Source organism: Mesoplodon mirus (assembly GCF_964341445.2).
Source record: "Mesoplodon mirus genome assembly, chromosome: 2".
Taxonomy (NCBI): domain Eukaryota; kingdom Metazoa; phylum Chordata; class Mammalia; order Artiodactyla; family Ziphiidae; genus Mesoplodon; species Mesoplodon mirus.
The window spans coordinates 70601119-70620154 of record NC_138977.1 but is presented as its reverse complement, the minus strand read 5'-3'; the positions used below and the strand labels follow the sequence as shown (position 1 = coordinate 70620154).

At 36.3% G+C, this 19036-nt stretch overlaps 1 protein-coding gene across 2 annotated transcripts in view; it reads right to left on the bottom strand.

Moving 5' to 3' along the window:
- Positions 1 to 224: 224 nt before the first annotated feature.
- Positions 225 to 19036, bottom strand: part of STIM2 (stromal interaction molecule 2) — a 172024-nt gene continuing 153212 nt past the window's right edge. For both annotated transcript variants that reach the window (XM_082638404.1, XM_082638405.1), the window contains 2 exons: positions 6505 to 6778; positions 225 to 1895 (listed from right to left, as the gene is read on the bottom strand). In XM_082638404.1, coding sequence (XP_082494530.1) covers positions 1418 to 1895; positions 6505 to 6778 — 752 coding nt within the window. In that variant the 3' untranslated portion in view covers positions 225 to 1417. The remainder of the gene's footprint in view (positions 1896 to 6504; positions 6779 to 19036) is intronic.

The window sequence follows — 19036 nt, the reverse complement described above, 5'->3', positions numbered from 1 at the left end:
GAAAAACCATTATAGCTAATATGCATCAGTTGTTCACCTAAATGTCCGTCCACATTGCATTAACCAGATCATTTTGACTGAATTTTTAAAAGAAGCAGTTTAAGCAGAAACTCCCCAGATGTTAATGTACTTTGTTACTCATGTGACAATCTTCACAGTAAAAGTTACCTTTATAATAAGCTATCAGTTTAACAAACCCCAACCTTTATAAATACAATACAATCTAAATGCACCATAAATTTATATTTGTTAATCTTGATATTAGAACATTTAAACATTTCAAACTACATAAAAATATGACAAACAATATAAAATAGAAAGAAATTTGTTGACAACTTACTTCCAAAACATCACTATTTCTTACATTGCAGTTAAGCAAGAAGACAGCTTACACAGCTCTCCAAAAAACATATAGTGTTCTTAGTGGAGTGTTATCAACAAAAATCAGCACAGTCCCACACAATAATGTCTTCGATTTATTATCTTTTCCACAGAACAAGTTTTTCACAAACCATAAATCTTTGCAGTTATTGAGTCTGTAAACAAGTGCCTGAATCCCCACATCCCCCTAGTTTAGTATATGCTTGTGAATGTTTTAAGTCCTTCAATCAAGTTTTAACTCTTCCACTTTGTGTAAGGAATCAAGAGCCTCTCTCTTTAAATTATTTATATTTTATCATACAGCCTGCAATGCAGAAAATCACAGTGAAAGCCCTGGGAAAAACAAAACAACATGGTCTTTACAGCAGGACTTGAAACTTTATAATGTTAAATGCATTTAAAGAAGCTTCCCATAATAAAAGCGTGGGTTTTCATTTCCAGAAATCAAGTTAATTAGAAACTCTAGGTTCTACTTAAAAACCCATTTTGATCTAAAAGTGAAAACAGTCCCCTATCCATAGTCATTTTATAAACTCTATACAGTTTCACTTGCAGAGATATTTTTCCAGTCTGAGAAACAGTAGTGCAATTAGTTTTACTCCTTTTAAGTTATTTTAGTCCAGGATGTAAATAGCTCTGTGGAAAGATAAGAAGATGCTCTGGTAAACAAGAAATTTTTGCAAGCCCATGCTGGCTTACTAGTCCATTAAAGCTTGTTAAGTCCATAGTGGCTCTCAACAAAATGTTGTATATATATCACTAATAACAAAGCAGAAATAAATAGGCAAAAATGACTGTAAACTGTCTCATCTCTTAATGATTTTTCAGTGATAACTGGCTTGACAAATTGATTATATAGTCATTTAAATAAGCAGACAGTAGACAGTTGCTCTTAAGGACATTCCACTATGGCATCCACTCTGGAAAGCCCCAATGGAGTTACATTCCTAAAATTAAAACAAAAAAAGAGGAGTGAAGGATGGGAGATAAAAGTTTAAAGATGCCACTTGAATGAAATTCCACCAAGTCAGCCAGTTCACTTAGATTTCTTCTTAAAAAGGCTTTTAATTTTTGATGGCTTTTTGCTTTTCTCTCCATTATGGCAAAGGTCATGTGGGATGCTGCTTATCCTGGCAACACCTGGGGCTTCCTGAACTGGTTTGCTGTCGTTGCCAGCTGAGGAACATGATGTGTGGCGAGGTTTAGGTACCGGGATGCCACTGGAAAGCTGGTTCATGCTACAGGATTTCTCCAAGATGCCATTGTACACTTTGCTTGCAGGACTGAAGATCATGCTCTTAGTTTCTGTCAGACCTACACAATCAGGAGAACCCCGGGAGATATCTGCAGCTATGGGTGAATCTCCTCTGGATGAATCCTCTAGAGAGAGCTCATCTCTTGATATTTTTCGAGGAGACAATGTTTGGTATATCTCAAGGCTTGAAGGAGGAGACTGTTTCCTTCCAATGGAAGAATTTAAGGAGTCACATTCTGAAGCTGTGTCTGGCACTTCCCTGGATGAGATAGAGGCAAAGGTAAAATTTTAAATCAATATGTTTCTTAAGGGTACTGGCAGACATTCTAACTAATTCTAACCAAAACATCTTCCACTGTTTAAGTTATCGAAATATTAAAGGGAGAGATGTTAAGATTCTATACACATTTCAACAAAATTAGAAAATTACTACTTTAAATAATATAACTTATCAAAATGTTTAATTTTTAACATAAACTATGATAATGATACCTTCCAATCTAGAAAATATTATAACTTAAAGTTACACCTTCTTCAATTGTCAGAGTAATGAAAATGTTTAAATTTTACAGGTTTTTATCATTTCAGCTACTTCTGTTTTGTTTCAACACTGAAAATTTTTCTTTCTAAAGCACATAGTTGACATATAGTTGAGAAGATGGATTTTAGTCACCACCTTCTCCCTTTATTGTTTAGTCATTAAATTGATTAAATATAGCTTCCTAAGGAAGGAAGAAAAGAATATACTTAGCTAAAATATAAGCTCTCCCAAGTTTAAAACAGAAGGGAAGAGAGGTGAGATACACTAGGGTGGGGAGTGGATGGCAGGTGAAAGGTAATGATATTGAGCTATTTTTTTAAAGTAGACATTCAATAAATTATCACAAGTTTATTCCTTTGTGATTTTTCCCTCTTTTCCACAGTGGCAAGAGAAATAAAGAGGACTGGAAAAAATAAAGTTTACAACCCCAAAGCCAACATACAGTAAATGCTATCAGCTATTCCTTCAAAATATACCTCAAACACACCCTTTTCTTCCTGTCCCACTGCTACCTTCCTTCTTCCTGCCCTACCAGTTACCTCAATGATTGCAATAGCTTCCTAATTCGTCTCCCTGCTTCCATTCTTGTTCTTCCCTCTGAGTTACTTCTCTGCACAGCCCTTAAAGTGGTTTGTAAAAACTCAATCAGAGCACAATAATCTCTTGCTCAAAACTTTCCAACGCTTCCTCACACACTTAGGCTAAACTCCAAAGTCCTTGCCAAAGGCCACAAAGCCCTGCATGGTCAGGTCCATGGCTATCCCTCCAGCTGCAAGATGTACCATTTTCTGCCTCTTCCTTGTTCCTGCCACATGCCAATCTTGCGACTCCCTCAGGGCTGTTGCGCTTGCTGTTCCCTCTGCCTCATCTTTTTTCCCCTCCATCTCCACATGACTCAAATGCTCTCTCTCCAGACATGCTTCTCCTAACTACCCTATCCAAAGCAGCATTCTCTTTCCTTTTACCTGTCTTTGTTTAGCATCCCAGAACTTATCACTACCTAAAATATTTTATATTAACTTATTTATAGTCAGTTTCCCCAGAAGAAAGGAGACAATGAGGGCAGGAAGTCTTATTAACTTTTGTATTCTCTGGAATAGTGACAAGCTCATAGTGGATATTTAGTAAGTATGGAAGGGAGGGAGGGAGGGAAGGAGGAAGGGAAAGAGGGAGGGAAGAAAGGAAGGAGGGAGGGAGCAAGGGAAAAGAAAGGGAGGGAGGGAGGAAGGAAAAAAAGAAGGAAGAAAAGATAAGAAAGAGGGGAAGCAAGGGAGGGAGGGAGGAAAATTTTGAAGAATAGGGATAACAATTTATTCATTTTTGAATGTACCATACCTGAGATGAATAGTGTTCACTCTATGAACGGAATGATTATGAAATGAAAAGTAGAGTCAAGGTAAAAAGTAACTGGCGAAAGAAATAAGGTGAGAGAAGGAAGAGAGCTGAAGACAGAAAGGCAGGAACACATATGATCATAATCTACCAGCTGGAACTAGGCCAGGACCTTGTCTCATCTGTCTTGGCAGCTCAAGTTATTAGCAAGTACACGGCACACAGCAAGGACTAAATTCATATTTATAGAGTAAATGAATTGAATGCTCTCTCACCTTGGATGACCTATGATTACTATCATTATTCATATTATGATATGCATGTTTATTGATTTTGACATGTATTTTGTTAATACCATACTTCAGTTATATATTAGACTGCTAAATGTATTCAGTCTTTACTATGAACTTTACTCACACATGTATGTGAAGACTGTCTTTATTACGCTACAAGCTTTCAGAAGGTACAAAATCTCCTGGGCAAATAAAGACTTAAATAATGCTTTCATTTTATACAGTTACATGTACTGCATAATTCCTCAAATGCTCTTACAATTGATAATGGATAGTGCTAACAGAGGGCAAGAGGCAGTTCAGATAGGAAGAAATGACTCAGAAATCAATCACTGGTAGGGACTTTTCTGCAAGGCTTCTTTTTGGAGTAGATGTCCATTAATCAAGCAGCATATATCACTGTTCCCTGGAGCTGTTCACTGTTCCTTCAGCTTCCAGAGCCAGAAGCTGATCTAGTCAAAATTTTATGAATTTACTTTCTATTCTGTTATGTGGTTTGGCTGCTTTGTGTGTGAAATTCTAAACTAGGTTAAAATATTTTAAAAACTAACTTCTAAAATCTAAATAATGCGTGAAAAGAATACTGACCTAATTTAGGAGACCTAGATTCCTATCCTGGTCCTGTCATTAATTAGCCGTACAATCTTGGGCAAATCACTTAATTTAACCAGATCTCAATTTTCTTGTCTAGGTAAGAGTATTTGATTAATCTCTAATACTACTTCTAGTTCTAATATCCTAATTCCAAAACAAATAATAATCTGAAGTGTTGCTTCTTCTGCATAACTAGTCAGACTTGGAATACAGGTCTAGTACACCTTAAAATCTCCCATTTTTTCCAGAGCATATATTCTTCAGAATATTGAATTTAATTGTATGTACCATTTATGTCATTTTTCTTTTATTTTTTTCCCACAGTGACGTGTAGTTGAATTTATGTAAGTTTAATGCACGTATAACAAGACTTAACTCAAAGTAAGGTCTAAATGAGAGTATACGTGCAATAATGCATAGAACATAAAAGATTGGTAAATAGTAAATGTTTGTATTATTATTATTTTGTAAGGATTCTGGTGGTTCAACACTTAAAAGACTAAAATGGAGAGGAGGAAGTTGTCTGAATCCAAATTCTTCTCAAATTTATGAGCTAGCTGTGAATTTCTGACAGTGCTCTTTGAAATGAGGGCTGAACATTTCCATCAGTGCAAAAAATTTTACTGGACAGCAGAGCTCTGGAGTTTTCCTACTAATTTCCGTAAGCCACACAAAATTAGTTTTGTCAGTAAAGCCATCTTACTGGTGACTACAGTTATACTGTAGTATATACTGCAAAGGTTAGACAAAAAAGCTGGTCATAAAGTACTAACCAAGCAAAGCTGCATCAGATTCTCCAGTTGCAATGACAACACAAAACTTGTCCTATCTCCTTAGGAATATGCTATAATGATCACTTGCTAATCATAAAATTTACTTTCACTAGCAGATGAAACAATTATGTGTGAAGAATCACATGACAGAGAGCCACCAGGGCTTATGGCGAGTGTCCAGCCCATTCCTTCTGGTTTTGTTTTTCTTACAAGAACAGTAAAGACTTCATGGCCACATGGCTACTAAGTGGCAAACTCAGAAACCAATACCAGTTTTTCTGTCACTTAATACCGTACTGCTCCAAAAGAGGAATATGGTTTAGAGAGATCCCCAACAGCAACCGGTCTCATTGGACTAGAATACACTGCTGCTATATCTACTTTATAGAAAAAAAAAAAGTGTTATAATTTCCTCCTTTAAGTTCCTGACATTTTCTTAAATCTTTTGCATCTGATACTGCTTGCTTGCTAGCACATAACAGAACAAATCATTAATTGGCAACACATATTTTAAAACCTCAGTCATATTTAATGTTTCCTTATGCTCAAGTATATTTAAGCTCTTGCCTTTATATTTTACATATGAAACTGTTCATTAGACAAGTATATATTCTGAGACTTGAGTCAATTGTGTGCAATAGCCTCTAAGCAGTTATATCTCAAAATATCCTATGTCTGTGGAGTTCAGAATTCTAAGATGGTCCCCCAATTCCCAGCCCTGGTGTACGTACATCTTCTCCCAGTTAGTTATTTAATCAAATACTAACATAGGTGCTGCTATGAAGGGATTTTGCAGGTGTAATTAAGGCCCAAACTAGTAGATCTTAGTATATAGAGAGATTATTATCCAGGTAAGCCTTTTAAATTTGGGTATAGAGATCAGAGATTCAAAGCAAAGGAGGGATTTGAAAGAAGGGAAATTCTCTGTTGCTGGCTTTGAAGATAGAGGCCACACATGGCAAGGAAGAGCGGGCGGCCTCTAGAATCTGAGAGCAGCCCCCAGCTGAGAGCAAGCACGGAAACCAGGACCTTGGTACTGTAACCACGAGGAATTGAATTCTGCCACAACCAAGTGAGCTTTGATGAGGTCCCCAAGCCCCAGATAAGAATAAAGCCCAGCCAACACTTTGATTTTAGATTTGTGAGACCCTGAGCAGAAAACCTAGCCACACCAAGCTTGAACTTTGGCATACAGAACTGAGAGCTAATAAACGGGTGTTGTTAGAAGCCACTAAAGTTTGTTGTAACTTGTTATGCAGCAGTAGAAAATTAACACAACATACCACTCCTACCCACCCAGCCCAACACATACTGTATTTCATTCATTGCCAATACCATTGCTTTTCAGCAGAGAAGTAAATGGCCTCCTCCTCCTCTTCATTTCGATAAAGAGCAGGGCAACTTGACACTGAGAGGATATCTGGATCAGGGGAAGGCAAGGAGTGCTGTGTGTGCTGGGGATGGTGGGGGTGCCGGGGGTGTGACGGGTGAGGAGCATGTGCAGGAAGCTGAGCTCGCTGAGACTGCGGCGAGGATGGAACGATGCTGCGGCGGGAGCGACACAAGCTGCTGCTTCTGGCCAGTGATCCAGCAGGTTTAGCCATGGTCCCTGAAAGCCAAGCAGAAATAAATGAAAACGTTCATAAAATCCAATGCTCCTTTCATGCACACTACAGAGACACACCAAAGAGAACTGATGTGATTAATCTACCTTTGTCACCATTGAATCTACCTTTATTGAAGCAACTGTACAATTATTACCATCCTCTATCACCTATAAAGCTGCATCTCAGGAAAGTTAAGAAGTAAAAAAAAATGTAACAAAAATAAAAACAGGTCTAAAAAATAAACAGAAGTGAACATATAAACACATGAGGTTTTAAATATAAAATCTGACATTACTAACCATAAAGGCTTAAACATTTACCCAAGATAACAAATTTTTATATTTAAAAATCAATAAAGCATATTTATAAGGAATCTGTACTTTATTGCAAATATTTTAATGAATTTTAACATTGAAAGACGAGAAAACTATTCAGTAAAACAGGTTGGATTTTTCAACAAATATCTCTTGAGATAGAACAACTTGTTTGAACTTTGAGAAATTTTAAATCAAGGATCATTTAAATACTGTATATATAGTCTCACTATTTTTTAGGCAAAGGTCAGATAAAAACTTGTTTTTTGAACACTGACTATTGTGGAACTAACCAGAAGTCTTAGATTACCTTGTTTCTGCTCCCAGTCTCAGTCTAGACCCACGCAGACAGTAGACAAACTTCCCCTATGTGCTTAAATCTTCATTGAATGGGCACTTCATTTCTTTGCCTTAATGGAAACATAGCTCTCCTAAGAATACCGTTCTCAAGCTGAAGCCGTTCTCTCTTCATACCTCACGTGCTGCAGCATCAGAACAACAGACTGATGGCCTTTTCACTCCCCAATATTGTTGTAAACCCTCACTCCCTTTATAAAAACATGTTCCTTTGACACTCACACTATTACACCACGTGAATCTCTCATCTCCACTTCACTAGTCACTTCCTGCTTAGTCTCTCTCTTACCAGTCCATCCAACGTCTCACCAGCTTGAGCCATCTCATCTGTAAGATCAACACCTTAACCAATCATGGTTTTCATCTCTTCTCACAAGACATTCACCTCTACTCTACTCCACCACCCACTCTCATGCCTTGGTCTTACCATCGTTCAGAACTGCTTCATTTTTGAAATAATAAGCTTAAGACATCAGATAATTTAGATTCTGACATTCCTACCTTTCTAGTTCACACATTCTGTTCCTTCCACTATCTGTCCCATTCTCTACCCTAAACTCAAGGACCTTATCTACTGTTTATCCCTTTTGCTGCCTTTATTTTCATCTTCTCCCCTTCTATTTCCCATCGGCACTTAAAAATAAAAGTTGAAAAAACAGGGGGCTTCCCTGGTGGTGCAGTGGTTAAGAATCCGCCTGCCAATGCAGGGGACACGGGTTCGAGCCCTGGTCCGGGAAGATCCCACATGCTGCGGAGCAACTAAGCCTGTGCACCACAACTACTGAGCCTGTGCTCTACAGCCTGCGAGCCACAACTACTGAGGCTGCGTGCCGCAAATACTGAAGCCCGTATACCTAGAGCCTGTGCTCCGCAATGAGAGAAGCCACCGCAATGAGAAGCACACGCACCGCAAGGAAGAGTAGCCCCTGCTCGCCGCAACTAGAGAAAGCCCGCGTGCAGCAACAAAGACCCAACACAGCCAAAAATAAAAATAAAATAAATTTATTTTAAAAAAAAATTGAAAAAACAAACCTGAAAAACAAACAGATAAACAACAAGAGCAACAAGAAAACCTCCTCTACCCTCAGACTGTTTTCAGCTGACATCTCTCTTCCCTTTTATGTAAATGACCTAGTTGCTTTCCACACTACTTTATCTTCACTCGTTCATCAAAGAAATGGTAAAGTGCTTCCATACAATTTCCCTGCAACTATCATTAACGAAGTTATGATAAACTTCCTCATTGCTAAACTCAGTGAGTATCTCCATCCTTCCTTGACATTGGACCAGCACGTGACATTATTAGTTTATCCTTTCCTTGACCTCTCCAACCACATTCTCACCTCTTCCTTTACTGTCCCTTAATTGTCTGTCTCCGAAGTTCTGTTCTAGGCCTTGTTATTCTTGTTCCACTTATTCTTCTCAAGAAATTTCATCCACTCCCATTACTTCAATTACCCTTTGCAGTCTATAGAAGTCCAAATCTGCGACTCCAGCTTTTAATCTTTTTCCTAAACTTTAGAACGTCACAATCAACTGCCTACTGGACATTTGGGTATTCCACAGATACCCACACTGAATTCAACATTTTCCTCCCAAACCCACTCCTTCTTCTATGTTCCTTACACCTTGGTTAAAAAAAAACACACCACCACTCACCTAGTTATCTGAATTGGAAACGCCATTCTTGACTCTTCTTCCTCCATCATAAACCACATCTAGTTGATCATAAAGTGTTTCCAGTTCTACCTCCTGGGTATCTCTCACATCTCTCCACTTCCCCCTAAACAAACCACTGCTGTATTATGCTGGACTACTGCACCAGAATAATAACTGGTCTTCCTCCTCCAACTTATTCTCCATACTGCAACCTGCATGATCATTTTAAAATGGAAAAGGAATATGACATTTTATTGGTTAAAACCCTTAAGTTGCTCCCATTACTTCTAGGATTAGGATAAAGTCAAACTCCTTAACATGGCTTAGAATGCCCTATTTATCTAGCCTCTAATTTGGAACTAGTGTTCTTCTTCTCTGTTATAGGAATACTAGGAACAATATACCTCACTCAGCTCCCAGAAGTATCAGAGTATCTCTTGGCTCCACACCTTCTTTCCTCATCTCATCTCTCCCTTGACCTCCTATTTCACTTAAAGAGCAGCTCCTCCAGGAAGTTTCCCAACCCCTCCAAATTTAAGGTCAGTGTTTGCCCTCTTGTGCTCACATGGCAACACCAAAGTGTATTTCCCTATGACATACCTTAGTGCATTGCTCTTGTCTGTCCTCCATTACACTGCATGTTTCATGAAGGAAATAACTGTGTACCATGTTCAACACTGCATCACAACTAGCACAATGCCAGACAAAAAGAATGTACAGGGACTTCCCTGGTGGCGCAGTGGTTAAGAATCCACCTGCCAATGCAGGAGATACAAGTTCGAGCCCTGGCCCAGGAAGATCCCACAAGCTGCGGAACAACTAAGCCCATGTGCCACAACTACTGAGCCTGCACTCTAGAGTCCGCAAGCCACAACTACTAAAGCCGGCGCACCTAGAGCCCATGCTCTGCAATAAGAGAAGCCACTGCAATGAGAAGCCTCTGCACCACAACAAAGAGTAGCCCCCGCTCACCACAACTAGAGAAAGCCCACACGCAGCAACTAAGACCCAATGCAGCCAAAAATAAAATACATAAATTTATAAGAAAAAAAAAAGATGTACAGTACGTATTTACTGAGTGAATTAACAAACAATTCAAACAGAAACAGCCACTGAAATAACCTGATGGACTGGAAAAAAAAAAAGAAAATGGGTAAAATTAAAGGGAATATTTTCAGAATATTTGACTACCTCCATAAATACCGTACAAGGCTTCTTCCAAACACAAACTATGTAATATGAAACTATTTATAATTTAGTAGACAAACATTAGAATTTTCCCTTATTTATAATGATTCATAGATTACAGAACTGGAAGAAACCCTGGAAATCTTTAGTCTGATGTTCTCACTTTGTGAAAGAAGAAACAATATCCTACAAATACTAAAAGAATGTGTCCAGACTGACACAGATGATTAAGTTCTACAACTCTTAGCATATAATGCAGCCCTTCTCATCAATCACTGGTTACTTGGTATACACAGTAAAACGTAGCCACATTCAGCCATGACTAGGTGTGATGAGAAGGGCTGAGAAGAATCAGGATTCCCTGCTTGGAAAAATGAGTATTACTCACAAAGATGGAAAGATACTGCATGAAGAAGGTTTAAAAACAAAGTAAATAGTTTATATGAGGAAAATTCTAAGTAATCCAATAAAGAATATAACATAAAGATGAGACTTATAAATGGGTCACATCTAGAACATGTTTACAACTCTACAATCCTTTCAAAAAATTTTCTTCTTACATATTGCCAACACCATAAAACTCACGTAGGATTAAAAAGCAGTTCACTCTGACCTTGTAACAATCTCTCCTATACAAAAGGTGAACATGTTTAATAATATCTCCAGGCTATTATTAATTCTCAATGAAAGCCGACAGCCATCCCTACCTGTGATTTATAAGAATAGTTAAATAAAACACTGAAGTTCACTGTACAGAAATTTATTTGAGGTGATTTTTCATTCTAATATCAATAATTACATACAGAAGCATAACAGTTTAATAAGACACTATTTTGCAAACTGTATTTTCTTATGGCAAAGAAGATAAAATTTGGTTTTGAATAAGGGGGTCCCCCCGCCACCAACAACCAAAAATAATAAGTAATATAGAGACTTCTGGTTCTAGCAATATGGCAGTCAAAGATAACCTGACCACCATTCCCAACCTCCAACCACACACTTTAAATAGCCTCAAGTACTTCAATATGTTGAATAAAATATAACAATAGTTTTAAATGCATAGCTGAGTTTGCAAGGAAGAAGAGAAAATTCTCAGATGCCAAAATACAAAGACTGAAAGTCAGAGCTAGTAGGCCTGTGAGTGATGTTCGAACTGCCGTGGGAGGTTCTCGGTCTCAGTAATTTAAGGGTTTGCCCTTTAATTTGGGGATATAAATGACACCTTAAGCCCACAGAAGGTGAGGAATAGGAATTGTGAGTGTTCTGGATAAAAACCTGGGCCTAGATGGCTGCATTCCTCAGTGGGAGGGTGTACTGAAAAGAAATCTGACCAATGAACAAGGGAACTTCCTTCAATGCATGTTCTCTGGATACAGGAATTTAAAAAGGTTCTTATGAAAAACTCAATATGCTGGGTGTTCAATACTCAAACTCAATATAAACTAACTCATATTACCGTGGAGTTCAAGTTTATACTACCAGAAGGGTCTGTGAAACCCAAATCCAAAAGGTTAACAACAACAAAAAAAGATGGTCCTGAGTAGGTGAAGCCCTTGAAACTACTGCCAGAAGCAAAAGAAATCATATTGAGGAGCACTCCTACTCCTCACAAAGTGTTTCCCTGGAGGAAAGAAAAAAAGAAGTTCCTTTAAGATAGTTCAGTAAAACATTATAAAACAGGAGAAGGCAATCTGCTCTGCAAACTCAAGAAACAGCTGCAATAATCAATCAAGAACATCAAATAATACAATTATCAAATAAAACTAAAAAATAAGATATTTAAGGGCATTAAATTATAAAATAAAAATTAAAAATGATAAAAGGACAAGGCATTAAAAAACAAGTAGATTTTATGAAGAATCAAGGAGAACTAAGAGAAATGAAAACAGTCACTGAAATTAAAAATTCAAAGAATGGGTTAAACAAAATTGGAGCTGAAGAAAGAGCAAGTAATCTCGAAGACGGATCTAAGGACATTTTTCTGAATGCAGCACAATTAGATAAAAAGAAAGGTTAAGAGATGTGGAAGATAAAATAAGATCAAACATATAATTATAGGCTAATATTAGTCTTATATTTCTATACAACTAATATTCCAGGAGTGAACAGAGAAAAGAAAAACAATATTAAAAGAGAAAACTAATAATTTTTCTGTAATTGAAAAAAGATAATCATCTTCAGATTCAAAAGCATACCAAGTATCAGGGAAAAAATTGTACACCTAATTATATTATAGTAAAAACGTGTAACAAAAGAAAATGAAAACATTTTCTAAGCGATGAGAGAAACAAGAAGTTACCTAAAAGGAAACTGGAACAATCTGCCTTACTAAAACTTCTCAACAGTAACAATAAGAGGCCTGAAAATAACAACAAATGTTTTCAAAATACTATGGGAAAAGTAATTGTTCATCTAGAATCTGATATCCAGTTAAACTATTATTCTCAAGTGAGAGTGAAAATAAAGACATTTTCAGGCAAAGACAGAGAATTTATCACTCCCAGTTGCTAGCTGAAAGAATTTTTACCAAAGAACATATTTTCAAAGGAAGAAAAAAAAAAAGGAAAGAGTAAAAAACAAAATACAATGATGAACAGAGAAACACATAAGTCTTTCTGAACAATGACTGAATAAAACAATAAAAAATGTCTTTTGCAGGGTATTCAAAACAAAATACTAGACAACATTAATATATAAGATGCGGAGGGTAGTGTCTAAAATTAAAGCAACTGAAGATCCTTTAGGAGAATGACAGAGAAGCTGAAAAGAGGTATAGAAAAGAGAAACCACAAAATAATATGCCAGAGAGAAATCCAAACGGATCAGCAAGCAGATTAAATGTAATTGGATTAAATTGGCCTTCGCTGGCAACAGAGATCCTCAAATAGAAAGCAAAATAGTAACAGTTATTGCTATTTCTTATACAGACATATCTAGAGCCTGATGATGGAAAAAATTTTAACTAAAGAAAAAGTTACATTGGCAAATATTAATCGAAAGAAAGCTCCTATAGCTATTTTAATATCAGATAATACAAACTTAAAGGCAAAAAGTACGGTTAGCTGTAAAGCAGTCTCCGCATAATCATAGAAGAATAGTTAGTCTTTTAAAAAGATACATCTGGACTTGTATTCACCGAATAACTTGGTTTAAACTATATAAAATAGAAATGAGCAGAATTACAAGAAGAAATTGATAAATGTGAGAGATCTGAACAAACTTCTTTCTGCAACTGACAGAAAAGTAGACCAAAATGTAGGTATATAGAGATTTTTCATAACTAATACATGATTTAACAAACAATATAGTATCCTATAACTAACAATTAAGAAAATGCACTTTTCAGATATGTGTGGAAAATTTTAAATATTCGATCAAATAAATACTAGGTCATGAAGCAAGTCTCAGAAGATACCAAAGAATAAATGTTATATAGATGCTATTCTCTAAGCATAATACAATTAGAAATTGATAAGTAAAGATGTTCTTTAAAAACTAATGGCCAAATAAACAACAAAACAAACATACTACATTTGGAAACTTAAACATATACTTCCAGATAATTCATATTTCAAGGAAGAGACATATTAAAAGTTGGAAACATTTTAAAACTAGATGATAATCAAACTATACGTATCCAAATTTTAGGTAGATTCAGTTAAAGTCATTCTTAGAGAGAAATTCACAGCCATAAAAATCATATATTAAGGAAAACAGGAGGGCTGAAAATTCATGAGCTAGGTGTCTAAATATTAAAAACAAACAAATGAAGCAAATTCCAATAAAGGAAATAAAAGATAAGAGCGGAACTAAATGGAGAATATCAACAAAACCAACAGTTAGCTCTTTGAAGAATGACGGAGTGAAATAAAATAGACAAATCATGCCAGATTAATCAAGGAGGAGAAATGAAAAGAAAATTTAAAGATGTGAGATTTTTAAAATCATATAAAATACTATGGACAACTTTAAGCCACAAATTTTGTAACTCAGATAAAACAAACAATATTTTAGAAATATATAATTTAACAAATCTAGACTTATGACCATTATAAGAAACTGAATCAATAATTTAAAAATCTGTCTCCTTCCCTCCTGCCAACATACACACACACCAAACTCAAACTGCCTATAGGCAATTTCTTCAAAATCTCCATAGAATCATCTGTATCTTATAATATTTCAGAATACAGAATAAAATTCAAAACATTTATTGAGGATGATTATGGGCCAGGGTATGTTCTAATTGTTTTACAACTATTATTTAGTTTAAATAACAAAATAATCTCATAGGGTAGGTTACATTTTACAGACAAGGAAGCTTAGAGTCAGAGAGAGTACCTCCCACAAAGCTACACACACAAAAAATAATGTCTTGGGTTTCCCTGGTGGCGCAGGGGTTAAGAGTCCTCCTGCCGATGCAGGGGACACGGGTTCGTGCCCTGGTCCGGGAAGATCCCACATGCCGCGGAGTGGCTGGGCCCGTGAGCCATGGCCGCTGAGCCTGCGCCTGTGCTCCGCAACGGAAGAGGCCACAACAGTGAGAGGCCCGTGTACCGCAAAAAAAAAAAAAAAAAAAAAAAAAATCCATCAGGGACTTCCCTGGCGGCCCAGTGGTTAAGACTCCGTGCTCCCAACACAGGGGGGTGCGGGTTCAATCCCTGGTCAGAGAACTAAGATCCTACGTGTCTCGTGGCTCGGCCAAAAAAAACTGTAACCCATCAAACACAGAGCAAAAAACAAAACAAATAAACAAAAAAACACACTTCATGATGAAATAAGCATTCTCTTTAAAGTTAGAAATGGAGATCACTATTTGTCCACAATCACTTTTGCACTTTTATTCAACATTTTACTGGAGGTCTTAGATTGCCTTGGGAAAAAAGCACAAGGAATGGAAAGGGGGGAAAGAAGTCATTATTATTGTCCACACAAAAAAATCCAAAACACTCTTACAGAAAAATTCAATGTTTCTATATACAAAATCAGCATACCAAAATCAACAGCTTTTCCCTACATATCAACAACAAGCAATTTGAAGTATAACTTTTTAAAGAAAGGTAACACATGTAACTATAAAAAAAACAAGCTAGGGCTTCCCTGGTGGCGCAGTGGTTGACAGTCCGCCTGCCAATGAAGGGGACACAGGTTCGTGCCCCGGTCCAGGAAGATCCCACATGCCATGGAGCGGCTGGGCCCGTGAGCCATGGCTGCTGTGCCTGCACATCCGGAGCCTGCGCTCCGCAACGGGAGAGGCCACAACAGTGAGAGGCCTGCATACCACAAAACAAAACAAAACAAAACAAAACAAAACCAAGCTAAAAATTAATCTTTAAATTCAAAGAAATTCCAATAAAAGCCCCATGGAACTTTTCATGGCGTTTCGTAAGCTGATCCTAAAATTCATAAGAGTAACTTGCCAAGAGTAGCAATTCTGAATTTAATAGAGGAATATTTAAACCCATCAAACATTAATACTTACTATAAAGCTACATATAGCAACTAAAGCAAAATGGGATCAATGGAACAAAAATAGAGAGCCTGGAAGCATTTATGTATCTATGGAGAGAAGTTGTATTACAAAACAGCAAGGATAGAGCAGGAATGAGACTAGGACAACTGTTTATCCATATATCAAGAGATATCTTTAGATTCCAACCTCACAATAGGAACAAAAATAACTTCCAGGTAGATTAAAAGACTAAAGGATTAAAGTGAAAGTTAAAAACTTTTAGTAGAGCAAACAACCATCTATCGCCTTATGAAAAAGACATAAAAACACAAACCAAATTTGTAAAGTTGTCATTAAAAATGTTCTTTTTGAAAAAAAACCATTTGATTAAAAAAGAAAGTAAGTAACATAGCACAGTAAAAAAGAAAAGCCAAGGCCTAGGAAAAGACATCTGTAACCCTCAAGTAACCAGAAAATAATAATAATAATAAAAATTCTTCCAGATAAGTAAGGAATCTTGGAGGGAGATTCCACAGCAGGAACAAGCAACTCAGAGAGGAAAAAATCTGAATGACAAACACCAATAAATATGAAATGGTACTCAACCTCAGTAGTCTTTAAAGAAATTACAATTTTAATAACACTAAGGTATCATATCACACGCATTCAAGTTACAAAACAAATAAATCAGATCATTCCCAGTATGGTGAGGATACAGGCAGACAGGCATTCTTATAAACAGTGGGTATGTAAACAGATAGAACCACTTTGAAAGCAACTTGGCAACGACTAATAAAAGGTGCCTTCCCAATGACTTAGCAATCCATTTCTAGGTGTCCAGCCAGAGAAACTCTCAAAGTTAGGAACAAGGAGATAGAGATAAGGATGCTCATTTCAGTATTGTTTGCAAGGGCAAAAAAGTAGAAAGAACCTATCTCAGTAGAAAAATGGATAAACTGTGGTTTATTATTACAAAAGATAAATAGATATACTGTGGTTGACTCATATTAAAGTTTTAGTGAATTTATCTGTATATAAACATGGAAATTTTCTAAAACATACTTTTGACCAAAAAGAGTTGCAAAATGATACCCACAGTTTGATAACATTTATGCACATTTTTAAACAAACAACAATTGTATCTATTGTTTATAGATATAGCTTCATGTAATACAAGTAAAACAGGCTTTAGAAGATATACAACTTTAGTAGGAAGGGGAAGAGATGTGTTTTTCTTTTTCAGAGAAAAAGAAAGATGAATAAAGCAAAACGTTAAAATCTGTTTATCTTTGTAGTAAATGAGCAATTTATTTTCAGTATTTTTAAGCATATCTGAAGAGCTTTAAGATTAGAAATTTTAAATAAATTGCTACCACAATCCCACTATGAATATTTAGTAGATACTATAAAGGTACTGGGAAAACCCATATAGAGCTAACCTTTGATAATATTTTCTCTTTTTTATTTACACATAATTAAACATAGACAATATTATTCTGTATATGGTTTTATAATCTTTTACTTCACTCTTAACATACCACAGGCAGGCTTCCTTGTCATTCCTTCACTCTTAGACAATTTACACATATCCATGGTGCAGATTTAAAACTGCTTAAAAGGGTATATAATGAAAAGCCCTCATCCTACCCTAGACCCTAGTACTACTGCCAAGAGTTTATTTGTCAGGTCCAGAAATTATGCTTTTATAACTAAACAGAGTGGAGTATTACTTTTGTGCCACTGGGTGGAGACAGAGCTCTCAAAGTGTAATCTTTGGCATAAGTTATTTTTCAGAGATAATAAACTTCAGCATTTCTAAAACATCATACTGAATTTTAAAAAGTTCAAATTTCTCTGTGTATCACAATCCCTAAAAAATTATTCACATTTAGTTATAAGTGTTTTAATGCACATGTGGATATCTTGCTAATCAAAAAGTACTTTAAAAAAGTAAAGAAAAAACTAGTTAATTTTAGGGAATACATATACGCACACTTCTGATATCGAATAATTATGGTTTCTAAGGAGGAACTGCAACTTTAAAAAGCTATCATTTTCAAACAAAATCATACACTTATGAATCAGTGTTGCATATATGGTAAGCTTAAGGGCACATAATTCAAATAAACGCAAGTTGACAGTATCCAAACAGCAGAGCTAGCCCATATCTAGATAAAACTTTGCAACCATCACTATCTTGCAGCATGGGGCAAGTGAAATGATTGAGGTCACATACTTCCCAGTATTCACTGCATTTACAATCTGTCCTCTCCCCCTTCCTCTTGTAAGAGTTTAGTGTCTCCCCGATCTGCTTGCATTATCTGTAGGCCGTTAAACCAGATAATTAAAATCACAGAAATGAACAGAAGCACATAGTCACTGATTAATTATTTGTAAACTTAGGGCTTTATTTCATAAAACTGTTTTAACATTAGAACCCTTTCTAAATCATAACTTTAGGAAAGCTGTAACAATTGGACAGAAATTTCAAACTGCAAAATGCTCATATATCATGATTTGTGTCTCAAGGACTCAAATTTCTGTGTAAGTTTTCAACTGATTAACGATTAAATTTTGCTCTCTATTCTTTGGAATCTTGTTCTAGCTATACTGTTTCAAAAAGGTTACAAAGATTGGGGAAATGAATCAGGCAAGCAGTGATAAGGATAAATAGTTTTTCAAATGATTTCTAATAAAAGAAACACACCACTTTAAATTTAAACTCTCTATAACTTTGCAAAAATTCCAAATATTTATTAATAAATTCTACAATTTATTAATAAAATCTAAAATAGTAAAATTTCACCTTCTTACCAAAATGTATTCTTTACACTGTAAACATCTTCAAATAATACAGCATAACAAAGCAATTATAATGAAAACTGTACATGTTAAAACCACCTTTGGGGGCTTCCCTGGTGGCGCAGTGGTTGAGAGTCCACCTGCCGATGCAGGGGACGTGGGTTTGTGCCCCGGTCCGGGAAGATCCCACATGCCGCGGAGCGGCTGGGCCCATGAGCCATGGCCGCTGAGCCTGCGCGTTCGGAGCCCGTGCTCCGCAACGGGAGAGGCCACAACAGTGAGAGGCCCGAGTACCGCCAAAAAAAAAAAAAAAAAACACCTTTGGGAGAAGCTCCACTTTCTAGCAACAAAAAAATATGTTTTCTAAATATAAACGCAATTTAATTTTGTGTCAAGGTGAGTGGATTTAGTGCTTTATGAGTTAAATACAGCTGGATAATACTCTTTCAATAAAAGGACAGAATTGGAAAAGCAAAGCAAAATACTAT